Source organism: Xenopus tropicalis, chromosome 2, assembly GCF_000004195.4.
Source record: "Xenopus tropicalis strain Nigerian chromosome 2, UCB_Xtro_10.0, whole genome shotgun sequence".
Classification (NCBI taxonomy): Eukaryota; Metazoa; Chordata; class Amphibia; order Anura; family Pipidae; genus Xenopus; species Xenopus tropicalis.
The window spans coordinates 46476578-46492626 of record NC_030678.2 but is presented as its reverse complement, the minus strand read 5'-3'; the positions used below and the strand labels follow the sequence as shown (position 1 = coordinate 46492626).

At 37.9% G+C, this 16049-nt stretch overlaps 1 protein-coding gene across 4 annotated transcripts in view; it reads left to right on the top strand.

The window, feature by feature from the left end:
- Positions 1 to 16049, top strand: part of cux1 (cut like homeobox 1) — a 196784-nt gene that overhangs the window by 16299 nt on the left and 164436 nt on the right. For all 4 annotated transcript variants that reach the window (XM_031896763.1, XM_031896762.1, XM_031896761.1 and 1 more), the window contains exon 2: positions 11461 to 11571. In XM_031896763.1, coding sequence (XP_031752623.1) covers positions 11461 to 11571 — 111 coding nt within the window. The remainder of the gene's footprint in view (positions 1 to 11460; positions 11572 to 16049) is intronic.

Here is a 16049-nt window from a genome sequence, read left to right as displayed (position 1 = left end):
GCCATTGATTTATTTATTTTAAAATCCCCCTAATATTACTCTAAGTAGCCCCTGGAATAACATACCTTTCACAGCATGCATATTTATGTTTTCTTTATTACAAGCAGTTCAACAGCAAATTCTTTTATGGACTTCCTCGTCTAGCATTCTGAGCACACCTTTTCTCTCCCTGACTATGAAGACCTCAGTGAGGTGTCTATTGGGCATGCCTCTGCTCCAATTAAAATAAATTAGTCATGTGCAGTAGTCACCTCTGTGAGGTCATCATAGACAGAGAGAGAAGGAGTGCTCAGAAAGCAAGAAAGGAGTGCTCAGAAAGGGGTGGAGCTTCACACTAGACATTTAAAAAGAACTACTGTTCAGCTGCTTGTAAGATTAAAACAATAGACGACCTGTGTGATTTTTAACCACACATGTCTATATATCAATGTTTTGAATAAATATCATGACCAAATTGGTGGTCATTGATCGACCACCCATGCAAGAATTGTGTTCCATGGAATTGTTGATCGTACTCATGACAAGTGTTTTTTTGGATGTGTGCGATTCTTTTACAATGAATTAGCAGACCCTTATATTTGTGCAGTGATTACTTGCTATTTACATCAGTGTAGTTTGTGTGGCTAAATGTATTAACATCTGACCAGAATGGCTGGATGTCCTGTCCTTCTTGGCCCCATAGCATTCGAGTAACAGTGACTGTGGGAAAGCAGGATCTGATTATTTTAGTCGCGTGTACAAACAGGCTCACACAAATCTGTGCTGTTCAGAACGGAAGTGGAAATCCAAAGTTGCTGCAGCCCTCGTTTACTTTCTGTTCTGCTTACTGTAATTAAAAAATGCCTGGATGAACTTAATAACATATGATTCAACTGACAAGCACTAATTGCTCTGTATCAGGCCAAGAGAAGATGAATACTGTCAAAAACCACAAGTCAGACAAACTGATTCTGCCTAAGTCTGACACCGTGTTCCCATGTACAAACCAGTTTTTACTGGAGCTTTTCCAGCGTCAAATGAAAATCCTTGCCTTTATTTTTATTTTCTGTCAAGCTTTGTTATTTTAAATGATGTGCCTTTGATGAGAAAGAAATTATTCATTAAATACATCCAATACTTATTTAATTACTAAAAGACTGAACATTTTATATGTGGTTTCAGGATATGTTTTACTTTTTAGCCTACCTTGCTTCTTGGGTGTATTGAGGACTCATTGCACATTAATCATGTTTTATATTAATAGACAAAGCAATACTCAAGTGCACACACAGACCCCCTACTTTCTAGACAAAAATTGTTTGCTGTGCAAATATAAGAACACTGTGCAATCGGTTATCATTCTGCTGTCTTTTACAAAAGTTAAAAATAAAATATATATGAGAAGTGTTTTACTATCCGCAAATATGCACTTATACATTGTGTTGCATTGTTTGAATTAAAGGTGGAACAGCCTTAGTATTTACAATGCCGTATGCAAGAAAACGCCACCATTACCCTTTTGTCAACCTTTCTGATGTCATACATATTCAAACCTGTATCCTCCTTTTTATGTGTCTTTTACCTGGTTTTCTATCCACACTTTAGCAAACATACAGGCAGGTACAGGGGAAATTGACCTTAGGATGCATTTTGTGATAGAAGCTGTTGTGATTAAATAGAAGGCTCTGTGAAGTTCTGCATAAATGTGTTGGCGTATGTAAAAATAAAGGGCTCCTCTTCTGGCCTGATTCTGCCATGCCATGCAGACACACATCTGGTACAATCGCCATAATCCTACCAGTTATTGATATCTCCTCTTTCATGTCTTACCTATTATGTATATAGCACTGCAAAGATTTACAGCGGTTATTAAACATTTACCTCCCTAGTGAAGTTTACAGTTTTGCTTCCTTACTACTGTCACATACATTAGGGTCACTTTTATAAGAAGCCTACCTAGCAATTATAGTTTTTGGAATCTGGGTTAAAGCTAGATGCACATAAGTGAAGAACATACTGATTTCTTGCAGATAGTATTCTTGGCAGAACAAGCACCAGGTCACTGACACCATGAGACAGATTAGCTGTATCTTCTATCCATACTTTAAACTAATTTATAAAATATGTCCCCTTTCATGTTCCCTTGTGTTAATAACTATAATGCAGTTCTTCAATGAGTTAAAGGTGCTTCTGGAGAATGTTCAAGCAGATGGGAACTCCTGGCCTGGGCTCTCAGCGCCATATTTTACAGTAGCTGCAACAGGGTGTGGGCTCCCAGCATCTTGGATTAATTTAAAACTGGTGAAAATAGAATACAGCTGTGCTCCCAGCATGTTTTGACAGATTTTTGTGGTAGCTTTCAATGGCAACATGTTTTGGAGTTATCAATGAGAACACAAGCTAACTGTATAGTAGAGAGAAGTATGATATATGGATTTTTTCGTCTGCTAGCTAAAGGATATTATTGCTAAAGCAATCTGTTTTTGAACAATATTTAGTGACTAATAATGGGAAAGTAAAGTAAAATTGCACTCCCTATAATGGAAAGGAAAAGCTTACAAAGGAATTACTAAATATACATATCAGCCACTGGCTGTCGTTTGGCAGGTAGTTTGAATGCCATTAAGCCTGTTGGCACATTTTAATGTGGACCGGCAGATATATGGAGGACCTGCTCCTTATAGGAGTAGGAAAGGTAAAAAATAACTAAGCTTTACCAGAAAGGTCTATGTAAATACAGCCATTAGCACTCACAGAAACGCTGCTCTGACTCCTCAGTGAAAAAAAAAATACCACATTTCTTTCCTTTTATTCTGTATACATGACCTTCTGTGTCAGACTTCCTGCTCAGTCTGCTCCTCTCTCCCCTGCCCTTCCTCTTCTCCTTCTTCCCCTTCTCTTTCTTCCCCTTCTTCACCTTCTTCCCCTTCTTCACCTTCTTCCCCTTCTCTTTCTTCCCCTTCTTCACCTTCTTCCCCTCCTATCTCTGCTGTGTAATCTTTAGACCTGTTCCAGGAGCAGTGTGCAGGAAGTAAGACCAAGCTAAAATGGCAGGTGCTATCTTAATCAGGAGGAGCTTCTATGGCTGTTTACTCAGTAATGGTAAACCATTCTGCAGAATAAATATAGTGTTCTTGCTTGCACTATTGTGACTAATCTACTCATAAAAACATGAATGTATGTAAAAATTACCTATAGGTCATGTTGACCATTTTTCACTGATAGGGCTGCTTTTGTAAGTAATTGTTACTTGAAGTTTCTAAACTTGTCTGTTTTGCCAACCTGACTGTCCCTTCTCAGCCTATCAGTTATAGCTTCTAATACTAACGGACTCCTGCTGCACAGATATGGCCACCGCCTCATAGAGAAACTTGGGGGATCAGATAATGTAATATAAAAGCATCAGGCAAATACATTTATGGCAAAATTATAAAGAGCATGCAAACACACTGTTATGACAGTTGTAAAAAGGGTTTAATTTCTGGTGTCAGTATCTCTTTAATGAAAATTTTGAAGCATAAAGCAGGTGCTAAAACCTAATGCTGATCCATATATCTGTCACAGTTTTTCCCCCTCAGGAGTCAGTACAGGGCACCTGATATCTCTCCATCCCAGTCTTGCCTTCATACATTGAACTGCCAGTCTGTGCCCATTAAATTGCGCTGTAATGTTCCATAGACGGAACCTTTTTCTGTCTGTGCATGCTGATAGAATGTCTGTTCTTGATGTATATTTTACGTAGTGTTCTAGAGTTTGTAAAATTTATTGTCTCTATATTTTTGTTCTCAGAAGATGCAGGAGTTTACGGGACAAAATAAATTCTAATACAGGACAAAAAGTGTTTATAAAGTTTTTTTTTTCCCTGTCCCCTTAATCGAGGAGAGTTGGCCTAACCTTTAGGTACCATTTTTATGATCTTGCTGTACCCTTTTTGATGGCAGTTAACAAGCAACGATGCATAGATCAAAGAAAAAGCATACATTTTGCAAAATCAGCAGTCAGGATCACTAATGTTGTCCAATTTGCATTTTATATCATGTCAATTGGTTAAATGCTGATATAGGCTTTATAAAAACAAGCCTCTTTCTTCCCAGCTGCAATTGATACCTCAGGTTTATAGTTAAGGAGGAGTTCATTATAAAGTGGGTTTAACTGATTTATTAAAGGGAAAGTAAAGCAAACATTAAATGTTACAAGATATGGAATCACTATGCTCTGCTTAAGCATGAAAGCCACATTTACATCTTGTTAAATCAGTGAGAGTTAAATACACACACACACACACACACACAAAAAAAAAGTAATTAAACAATACCTTGTACTTGATCCTAACTAAGATATAATTAATCCTTATTGGTGTTTAAATGATTTTTTAGCAGATTTAAGGTATGGAGATCCAAATTACAGAATGATCACTTATCTGAAAAACCCCAGGTCCCAAGCATTCTGGATAACAGGTCCCATATCTGTATATGAGTAACCTTATAGAAACAACATTTTAATAAGAGTATTTTGCTCTTTGGCAAAGTCACATATGGGATGATTTTCGTGGGAAAAGTTTACAATCCAGTTTAGATCTGTGTAAAAGAACCACTTATACAATTTGCATAACTATTGCAAATTCTTTCTTGTATCTTCTTGGGAAGGGAACTTTCCAATACTTGCACTACAAACTAGGCTACCTGCTGCATGCAAAAACTGATGACCCCAAATCCTAAAAACAACACATAAATACGCAGACAATTATTGTACAAAGGTGTACATGTAAATGGTAATAAGGTCTATCTTCAAATCAAAGTCGTTGGTGTAAAATGCAGATTATCACATTGACTTAAAATTGCAAAAGGTGTGGCTCTTATTTGTAAGTCTATTTTCAGTTGTTTCAGCAATGACTCATGGGTGTCATTCAAATGAAATGAAGTATAATTGTAGCTGCAAAGATTAATAAAAGCTTATTGGCTTTGGCAAATGCATACAAAATCCAGGAGTCGTACATGTGTTTTTAGGAGCCAGAGGGCAGGCTACACCCATTTCCTTAATGAATTGAATGGCTTTGTGTGTAGCAGAATGTTTTCAGTTGTTCTATTAACATAGTGGGAAAAAAACTACCTTCGTAGTTGGAATCCTTCAAATGTAACTCAGGTTTATGTCTTAGTACAGGTATGAGATCTGTTATCCAGAATCCTTGGGACCTGGGGTCTTCCGGATAAGGGATCTTTCCGTAGTTTGATCTACATGCTTAAAATTTACTAAGAAATCATTTAAACATTAAATATACCCAATAGGGTTGTTTTCCATCCAATAAGGATTAATTATATCTTAGTTGGGATCAAGTACAAGGCACTGTTTTATTATTACAGAGAAAAAGGAAATCATTTCTAAAAATTAGAATTATTTGTTTAAAATGGAGTCTATGATAGATGGCCTTTCCGTAATTCGGAACTTTCTGTATAATGGGTTTCCAGATAACGGATCCTATACCTGTACTAGTTTTCTTGAAGGAGATCTATATAAAAAAAAAATGATTGCTGGTAACTTACTCAGCATGCTTCTCTCAACTTTTTTTGTTTTTTACATAAATTCTCTTATTTTTAGTAGTTTTTGAGTTCTTAAATATTTTAGACTGATTATAGACTTTTGACTTAAAGCACTAACAGTCAGAGGGGTCAGCAACTCTAGGTTTAACTGACTATACCAGATGTGCATAGGGTAACTTACACTCTAAATTTCATTAGAAATTGATATAAATTCAAAAATCTCTTAGAGGATCAAACTGATCAAGTATGCAAATTTTTACGTCAGTATTTAAGCTTAAATCCCCTTTAATGTTGTCCTGTTAAATATTAGTGTTGTGGGGGAACAGGGACAAGGCCAGGGTGTGCTGGGTGGAGTTGGTTTTTTTCCCCAGGGCTAAATGAATAATGAATCAGCCCCTGGGACTGCATATATATTGCCTGTTTAAAAACTAACCTTTCTGTTTATTTTTGCCTTTAAGTACATACTGTTTAATTTAATCAATGTTGAACCTAATTTGCCAGAGTTCTGCTTTGTCCCCACTTTATTCAAATCTCTCTTCAAACTAAAAACATCCTGCGTGGAACCTAGTTTAGCCCAATGTTATATCATCAGGAAACACAGAGACAGTACTTACTGCCACACTCTAGACAAGGGACAGGTACTCCACTAATGACTTTGGTCCAAGTACTGATCCATATATTACCACTATTGTATATAATCTATTTTGCAGCCAGTTCCCTATCCAAGTGCAAATAGAGTCACTGGGGCCAACATTGCTTTATTTAGTTAGTAACCTTCTCTGCGGTACTGTTTCAAAAACTTTAGTGCAATCTAAGTAAATCACCTCCACTCCATGGTCTAGGTTCCTGCTTAACCCCTAAGAAAGGCAATTATATTTGTCTGGCAGGATCGATTGCACATAAAACCACACTGCACATATTTGTAGTGTTTTGATTTTAAAAGTCTTCCAATATCTTGTGACTTAATATTCTTTCCCAAAGGTTTCCTACCACAGTCTATCTAACAGACCTATGGAACCCTGACCGAGAATGGGATTCTGTTTGAATAATGACACTGCATTAGCAATTCACCAATCTCTTGGTGCAATGCCAAACATGAGAGAATTGCAGAAGATTAAATAAAGTGCTCTGGCAACCGCAGCGCTAAGCTCTTTTAGTACCCCTTGTATGAATACTGTCAAGTTCTTTGACTATTACATGTTGGTCCATTATAAAGGAAGCCTTCATTAACTTGTTTCTCATTGATATAAACAGTTCGCCTATACCCTACTGCTTCAAAATTTGGAATATGTTTTACTCTTCTTAGCAGCGCCCTTTTTATTTTCAGTATTGTGAATTCTGTTTTGCTTTGTCTTTATTTGTTTCTAAGGGGAATATACAGAGGTGTATATTTGACAGCATTTTGAAGACACTCCATTTACTTTGTGTTTGTGGGTATTTAGGGTCTTTCTCACTATTGTCTCTATGAAAAAGTAACATAAGTGAGCATGTTATATTTATTTTTTGCCAAATGCTCATCCAGAGAAGTGCTGAAGATGAATTCATTTGAGTTGAATCCTTGACATAGGGCAGTCAGAGATGATGGGGCCAGTACTACTGTAGGGCCCTCGCCGCCATGACAGCCTATGTTATTAGCTAATTACATAGAATGGACCCTATTTAAAAAATAAAAAAACTTGTTTATACAGCTTGTTGACCACACCTTTTGTTTTCTGCCCATGCCATGCCCAGTTACACCCAAACCCATTTCCACAGGGTTTTCAATTTTCACCCTTCTAATGGAAGCCCTGCCTGAACTATGCAAGATCTGTAACATATTGAGAAATCTCTGCTTTTTATTACTTGGCTAACCCATTGCTGCAGTCAGTGTGTAGATATCTGAAATTGCCTATAATCTGACCTACTAGTTTACTCATTCCCTTATAGCAGACATTGGTGCTTTCAGTCAGCTGATTCTTTGGTATAGTTCCTTCATCAATGGGAAGTGACTTCCATAGACCTTAAAGAGCCCAAAGCCAACTTAGTTTGTGTAAGTGCATGACATAGAATCCAACAATGATAAAACAACCCTTTTTGTGATAGGTCCCCATTAATTATATGTTACTTTCAGGTTTTTGGGGTTTTCTGGGAAGCCAATTGCTTATGTTTCCAAATTTTCTTCTGGCGTTATGTTGTAAGGGTAGTAAATTCACAGCAGGAAATTACTTTAATAGATCAAAGGTAACAAAAAAGGAGCCTGGTTCCCCAGTTGGGAGGAAACCGCACCTGTGTTTCATATAGGGCCACTTTAGTTACACATACACAATTCGATTGGAGCACATGCTGTTTATTTACTAAGGGTAATATTCTACAACAACATGAAACAGTGTTGAATGACAGGCATTAATAAGTTACATTCTACCTCTCCGACTGTATAAATTATGACAGAACCCTTCACTCTCCCCTGATTCTCTCTCTCTGAGCTTAGTGATTTATGCAGTATTGAGAAGGTTTTTATGGCCATCTTGATTTACTGTTTATAGCATATAAAATGAAATTTCCTGTGCATATCAAACACTTTGACAGTCTGAGAATGGCCATCTTGTAACCCTCATTTTCCATGAATGAGCTACAAATTCAAAGTCCGTATGTTATAATTGTGATCAGGTTGTGAAAGGTTGGGTATAGAAATGGAAGGACTGGAATTTGGGCAGAATAGCATTGGACTTGCTTCTGGTTTTGCTTCTTTTGGGTTGGGGTCTTTATTGCAAAAAAAAAAAAAAAAAAAAAGTGACACAAAGTGTGCTGATGTGGAGTATATTGGTTGTTACATTTTATCCAGTAACAGTTCTTTGTAGTGTATTTTCTCATTCTTGTTTGAAACCCTTATTCCAGAGATTAAGGAACAACAAAAAGTGAAGTGAATAGTTTCGACCTGAAGTGGATGAATTCATATGTGCTGTTTTGGGTGCTGTTGGAGTACAGGTAGGGGGTCTGTATTAAGAATGCTTGTGGTCTTTCCTCAATTTGGATCTCTATATCTTAAATGTACTAAAATAATTTAAAAATATTAAACATAAAATAAATGCCATAGGATTGTTTTGCCTCCAATAAAGATTAATTATGTCTTAATTGGGATCAAACACAAGGTAATGTTTTATTATTACAGAGAAAAAGGGAAAGCATTTTTAAAAATTTAATTATTTGATTAAAATTGAGCCTATGAGAGTTTACCTCCGTGAACTTTGGAGATAGCGAGTTTCTGAATAACTGATCCCATACCTGTTCTATCACAGGGTGACTTAAGTGACAATGCTTTATGTTTGTCTTGAGCTATAGTGAATCATGAAGGATTACATGAACTCACAAACTCAGAAATCCTATGTCGTACTCATGAGAGGATTGTGGATTAGCATAGTTATTGTGTTTCCATTAGAAATTGCATTTCTACTTCTATTGCTAGGCAATTCATTTAAGATTTGCAAAGTACAGAAGTATCTTCTTATAAAAACACAAAAAGGGTATGTGGGTCCTGGTGCCCTTATTGGCACTCACATGTGCAGGGCTGAGACCTGCAAGCACAAGTAAAGTTAAATCTTCTGATTTTTATGGGAATTAAGCAGTCTCTTTCACATTTATACAGCAGGCTGCAAACATATGATTTCCAGCGAAGTGCACAGTCTATGCAATGTATATATCTGTATATATCTCCTGAACTAAATGCAGAAAAAACGTGTGTCCAAGGCCTTATGAAATACTGAACATTTAATGTATTAATGCAGATACATTTTCTGTAATGCCTCACCCTGTCGTGTTAAAGGGATACATAATTTCTCCCACAGGATGACTAGGGGCAATAAAGATTAGGGGTATATATTTCTGCATTATCATAAATATACAGCCAGTGTATATTTTCCTGAAGGAACCTGAAACCTATCCTTCCTTTGCCTTGCTATGCAATATCAGATCTGCTAATCGCACGCCTGCCTGCTGACTAAATATGCCTTTGTATTGTATCAAATCTTCTTACTGTTGAACAGAAATCCTGGTGATCTCTGCCGAGTTGGCAGTAATTGGAGCTTAACAGGATGTCCGTTTAGACAGGAAGCAAAGACTCAACTGTTGTCAATAGTCTGTGTTCAGGTCTGTGTCTTCAGATCCTCCCACAACAGGCAGATGAAGGAGTTGAAAAGTGTAAGGAAAACAAACACATCACAGTTCTGACAGAGCTGCCTTCTCCCAAAACTGCCAGTGACAGAGCAAATTAAATCCCTTTAGGAGCGGCAGTGACTGCATGAGGTTTATTTTTCTGGCATATAAAAACACCTACCTACCTACCTACCTACCTACTTACCTTGTTAGTTAAAATTAACTTCTTACACACCAGTCCTCCTATTAGCTTTGTACTGTTCTTGTTGCTGCTAATCATACAATACAGGCAAAATGTAACAGATTTCTAGACAGTGCTGCCCCAAACTATTGTGTGACTACATCTCTCCTGGTATCTACTGAAGCTGAAGGGGGCAGGTGGAAGATGTTGTACAGGAAAAAATATGTTCATAATATAAAGATAATATCTGTAATCAGATGATCCAAATTATGAAAGAATGCCTTTTCTGGGAAACCCCAGGTCCCGAGCATCCTGGATAACAGGTCCCATGCCTGTACTAGGTCTTAAAATCTGATTCACTGATAAACTGATTCACTGAAAGATGCTATAGTGCTGAACACCTTGTCTTTGGCTGAAACTTGTCATGGTGCTCCTATGATGATTGTACAAAAATGAAGAAAATATAGATGCTAACCAGTATCTTAGCCCTCAGGGCCGGAACTAGGGGTAGGCAGAAGAGGCAGCTGCCTAGGGCACAACGATTGGGGGGCACCAGGCAGTGTCCTGTCTACCCTTAGTCCGCGCTCCTTTGTCATTGCCCCCGCCACTTGTCATATCGTAGTGGGGGCAATGACCCATCGCCTAGGGCGCCCGGTCGGCTTGGCCTGTCTCTGTTAACCTTCATACGTACTAGCTAGAATGCTAAAAGACTACACAAAGGGCATTCAGCTAAGAAAAAGAACTTTAGATTTATTGAACTGTGAACATAATGAGGTTTTGCAAATGAAGACTTAGATTAATGAACATAATCATTTAATAGACTTTACATCTGGATTTGCTGTTTGAAGCAGCATTACCTAAAGACCCTCCTTCTGCACTTTCTCCTAGTTATTCGATATATATGTATGTATGCGTGTGTGTCAGGAATTAGACACACAGCTTCAGGGGCACTCCCACAAAATGGCAGCATCATGCTGAAATCATAAATCTCTTTGACTTGTATCATGGTAAGAATACAGCTAATCTCCAAGGCTTTATTACATGCATTAAAGCATCCTTTTTTTATTGTAGGTCTTCAGACTAACTTATTATTCTTGATTTATATGCTGACAACACATTCGCCAATTCTGTCCCTGCTTGGGTTGACCACAATGTTGGTATTTCTTAGCACCAATTTGGCTGCCCACAGAATAACTGTATGCAAAGTTTGGCAGATGCTGTTCAAATCACAGTGCACACAACTTTGAGCCTCTCACACTGCCCAAAGATGGGATTCACACCACCTTCCCTTGTGGTTATGCTTGCCAATCACTTAGCATGCTACCAAACAGTCCCCTCTATCCCTCTCCATGGCTTGCACAGTGGTCTCCAACTGAAGTAACTAGTGTGGGAAGAGAATGCATATTTTGTTTTATTTTATTTATTTTTTTATTAGAAAAGCAATAGCAGGTTGGTTCTACATATTGTAATGTGTGGCATCCTCCTCTTAGTAAACAATTTCCAATAAGGTAAAAAGAAGAAATGTTCCTACTTTTAAAGGAAGTCTGTATAAAAAAAAAAATTAGCTGTCATTGGAAAGTTTTGATTCCCACACCTCATTATACTGACCTTATTGATGCTTTATTTTCTCTGCAGAGAGAACTTGACACAACAGCAACAGTATTGGCAAACAGACAAGATGAAAGTGAGCAATCCAGAAAAAAACTTATTGATCAAAGTCGAGAATTTAAGAAAAACACTCCAGAGGTAAGCTAGTGTGTGACAATTTGTTTATAACTTTATATATATATATATATATATATTTGGATTTTACTTATGGATATATGCCATACTGTTTAACGCAAGTTGTTAACATTTGAATCCAGCAAAACAACGGCCAAACAGATTGACCTGTTCTGCAGATAAAAGCATTTACCAAGACAAGCTGTAGTGAAAATAACATTCTTATGTAATATTCATAGGCAGACAATTAGGGTTTTGTAAATGCAATTAGAATTGCAGCATATATTCTCTGCCATGCTATATTCAGTAAGTCTTGTTTAACCTGTTAAGAACACTGTTTAAAATATTTATTACACTGTTCTGGACCTGGATGACTGTCATTATTCAAGTGTATTGACACCTTTTTTGTAATACCATTGGTGTGCCCTATTTTCTGCATATGATGCTTGTTTTTTCCTGGCCTATTTCACCATGGACACTTGCATAATTTAGGTTCCTGACACTTGCTTAGTGGAAAATCCTGGCCAGCAGCCAGCCTTAGAGCGTTCCTTAATAAGTTGGGCCCAGGAGTCCATTTGGCTGTACCACTTAAAGTCAACCATTTTGAGAAAGTAAAAAACCTTCTTATCCAGTGGTTAGAAAAAAATGTACCAGTATCTCTTTGAGAAAGAGGGGGTAAGCAACATTTGGTATTTTGGAATTCTTTCTTTCAAATACCCAGAAGCTGGGAGCATTTTTACTACCCAAATTGAAACACTAAAGGTTACTGCTCAATTACACAGGAAATACAGTATATGAGGAAAAATATGGTGATTTTTCCGGGTGGGGATTACTGGTAAGAGATTATTACTAAGGGGTGTCTGACAAATCCCGCCCCCCCCTTCAGCGAGTTTACCTTTTCTTCTCCCTTAACCATAGCTCACAACTGTCCCAATGTTCGCAATGACAGCTCAGCCCACAGTCCCGGATTCTTACTGAAAAGTTCCTCATTTCCCTTTAATCTCCTGCACTAAATGCTGAAAATGATACAAATTTAATTAAAAAGTAGCTTTTGGCAGAGGGCCCAGAAATCTTAACAAGCTTCACCTGAACTTAGATACAAATGTTTCTCAAACTTAATTAAAAAGTAGCTTTTGGCAGAGAGCCCAGAAAGTTAACAAGCCACACCTGCACTGAGATGCAATTGTAATTAATAAACTAAACAGGACTTTTTTTAACAAAACTGTAATAACACATATAACAGACCCCAAAACCCCCAGAAAGATGTTCAAACTTTAAATAACCTGCCAAATTTAGTCAAATAGGAGTGGTATTTAGGGGGTGTGGTCACAAAAATGGGGGTGGTCAAAAAAAAATCTTTCTTTTTGTCCCTCTTTCCATTTTCAAAATGTTGGGAGGTATGCCTTAACACTGAGTTTAGGTAACTAGATCTTCTAACAATTTCTTTGTAGTTAAGTCACTGGCGCAGACTTACTGCTCCCACTGTGGTGGGAAATTGCACTAGTGCAGTTGCCCATAGGCACCAACAAGCAGTTTATTATGTTTAGTATGCTACAAATTAGAAAATAAAAGCCAAGATATCATTGGTTGCTATGGGAAATGGAATGTAGAACCTATAATTATAAATTAGCCCAACTGTACTCTGGCCCAGGGCCAAGGTCTGGTTACTAGTGATGACTCCTATGTGAAGTGCTTATGACCTTGGGTAAATCATTTAATATCCCTGCAGCTCAGACAACATAAAAACATAAGCTTGCAGCACAAGGGCCAAGGGCAGAGAGATTCATCTTACTGTCTCTGTAGGAGATCAGCAGTCTGTTAGTGCACGATACCTTCAGCTTACCCTTCTGTATAAGAATCAAGATATTGATGAATTACCCAAATTGTCTTTTGGCCAGAGTATAGAATGCATTTTCTCCCCAGCTATAAGATGGGCCCCATGAAAATACATATTTACATATTATTTTGCATAGATATCAGTGCCATAAAGGTCAGTGACTTTTGCCAGTAGTCATTTAAGTGTTAATGTTTTAAGCATTTTCCAATGTTCCTTTGCCATATCTACTAGATGCTTGTGGGAATCTATTAATACAGGTTGGCAGTGAAAATGTTAATATTATTGGCACCCTTGAGACATTATGCCTTCTGCCCTTGGATGCTCAAACGTTTCAGCTGCAACATCTGGTTTCCTGTTTGTGCTGTTAAACCGATATTTTTTTTTATAGTCTCTGAGCAGTTTTTTTTTTAACTTTCCCATGAAGGCAATAATAACAAAATATGATCATTTAATGCCATAGGTTTTGGACAAATTCCAAAAGAAAAGATACAGTTGGGTTAAAACTCTTATAATTAAGGGAGTATAAGTCTAAAATCTGACAGTTAACATTGATTTTTGGTCAATGAACGCACATGCCTAAGCTATATATGGTTGTATATGTATATAAAAGTGCATGTGTGTTCGTGTATAGAGTGCCCTGCAAAAGTGTACAGTTCTCCCATATTACTGAAAAACAAGTTTTGCTAAACCACCAATCTAGGTCAGGGTCTGAGAAACTTATCCCCCTGTCCCAGGCGAATGATAAAGAAAACAGTCCTGTGTGCTGGCATGGTGCCCTTCTAATTATTATACTGCAGTCATACACTAAAACTTACTACATGTTAAAAGCTGAATGCATGATTTAAAGCCATTAATCGCATTCCTTATTGGTGTAATTAGCCATGTTACTCTGCTCTCATTATGTCTTTTTGTTAATCACAGGGTATTAGAGATCATAAATATTTCTTAACAAAAATGCACAGATTAAAAAAATGCCATCCTTTGTGTCACATAGAGGAATAAACTTGTTACATGGCAAAAATTGCCATTCCCAGTTTTTTTTAAAAATGGCCTGTACTGTTGCCCTGCATGGGTAAAGCTGATGTGTTTGCTTCAAAAACTCTATTATAGTTCTACTTTAGTTCATATAAATAGACTGGTGTGTAGTCATACATAATAGATAACAGATAAGCTGTGTAGAATCCCATTGTATACAACCGAATGTATCTTTTATTAGCTGTTTAACCTGTGCCTTTTCTCCTTTTTCAGCTTTGAATGGCTGTCCCCATGGCTAAACAGCAGCTTTGTTTATATAAACTATAGTAGTGCTCTAAAGCAAACACACTAGTTCTACCACTGTAGAGCAAGAGTACATTATATTTAATGTTATCTTAGATTTGCAGCACTCTGTCTGGGGCACAGGAAGCAGTGTCATACTGACAGGAGACACAGCCAATAGGAGTTAAATCTGCTGCCAGTACTATGCATGATATAAGGAAGTAAAACAGCAACTGTAGTGCTAATAAGGGTCACTGACCCCTCCGAGCACAGGGTCTGTGCAGAAGTGAAGGATCAGTAGTGGCATGTATATCTCTTTAGATCAGGGGTGGGCAAACTTTTTGGCTCACGGGCCACATTTACTCACCCCCGGACCGGGGCAGGGCCAGGCCAGCGTTACGCCCCCTTCGTCTCTTTAATTCCGGCCCGCCAATGACTCCAAGTCTCGCGTGATGAGACTTGGCGTCGTCGGCGGGCCGGATTAAAAAGGCCAAGGGGCCGGATGTGGCCCGCGGGCCGTAGTTTGCCCACCCCTGCTTTAGATGCTCATTTTTTGCTATCAATATGGCAAAGATTGTTCTATTAATGTGAAATGTTAGATTTGTGAATGTTCTACAAATATGAACAACCCGTTTAACAATGGCATGGTAAGAGAAAAGCTTCCATGTGCAGATCTCACATATTCCCAGTTTAACTAGTTTGTAGGGTACACATAACATTGGCAGGAGCTGAATTTCTAAGCATGCACAAAGCAAGGAGCATTTGCTGTGTAGACACTGCTTTTCTAGAAAGCAGTTAGTGCATAGGGGTAAAAAAGAGCAAGGGAAAATATCTTTGGTCAGTCAGCATAATAATAAATAGACACACCTGGGCCTTGGAGATGTACATGCAGTTGTAATCATGAATGTTTCAATTGAAGAATGCATGTTATGGTGCTTATGCCAGTTGAGAATGAAGTTTATGTGTTTCAGGAATTTTTCTTGGTATTAGTGCATTTTAGCAATTAAATATTTGTTTATAGCTTTTGTACTCTGTAGAAAAAATGCTCAATAAAACATAATACTTGGGGTCATGTACTCCCACAGAATCTCGTGTTTATTTTTACATGCCTTAAATACCAGTACATTGTACACTGTCCATTTAGAACAGTATATTCAGTGTGCTTTTTGCCCAATGTGCATTAGAAATTCCTCTTAAGGCTGTGACAGACAGCAGACTAGTTGCCACGCGACTCCCCGAAAATGCCATCTCCCCGAAATGCCATCCCACCGGTGACAATGCAAATCGCCAGTGGGATGGCATACGCGGCGCAGCGATTTGCCGAAGTTGCCATCCCACTGGCGATTTACATTCTAGCCGGTGGGATGGCATTTCGGGGAGATTAGTCGCCCGCGACAAGGGAGATTTG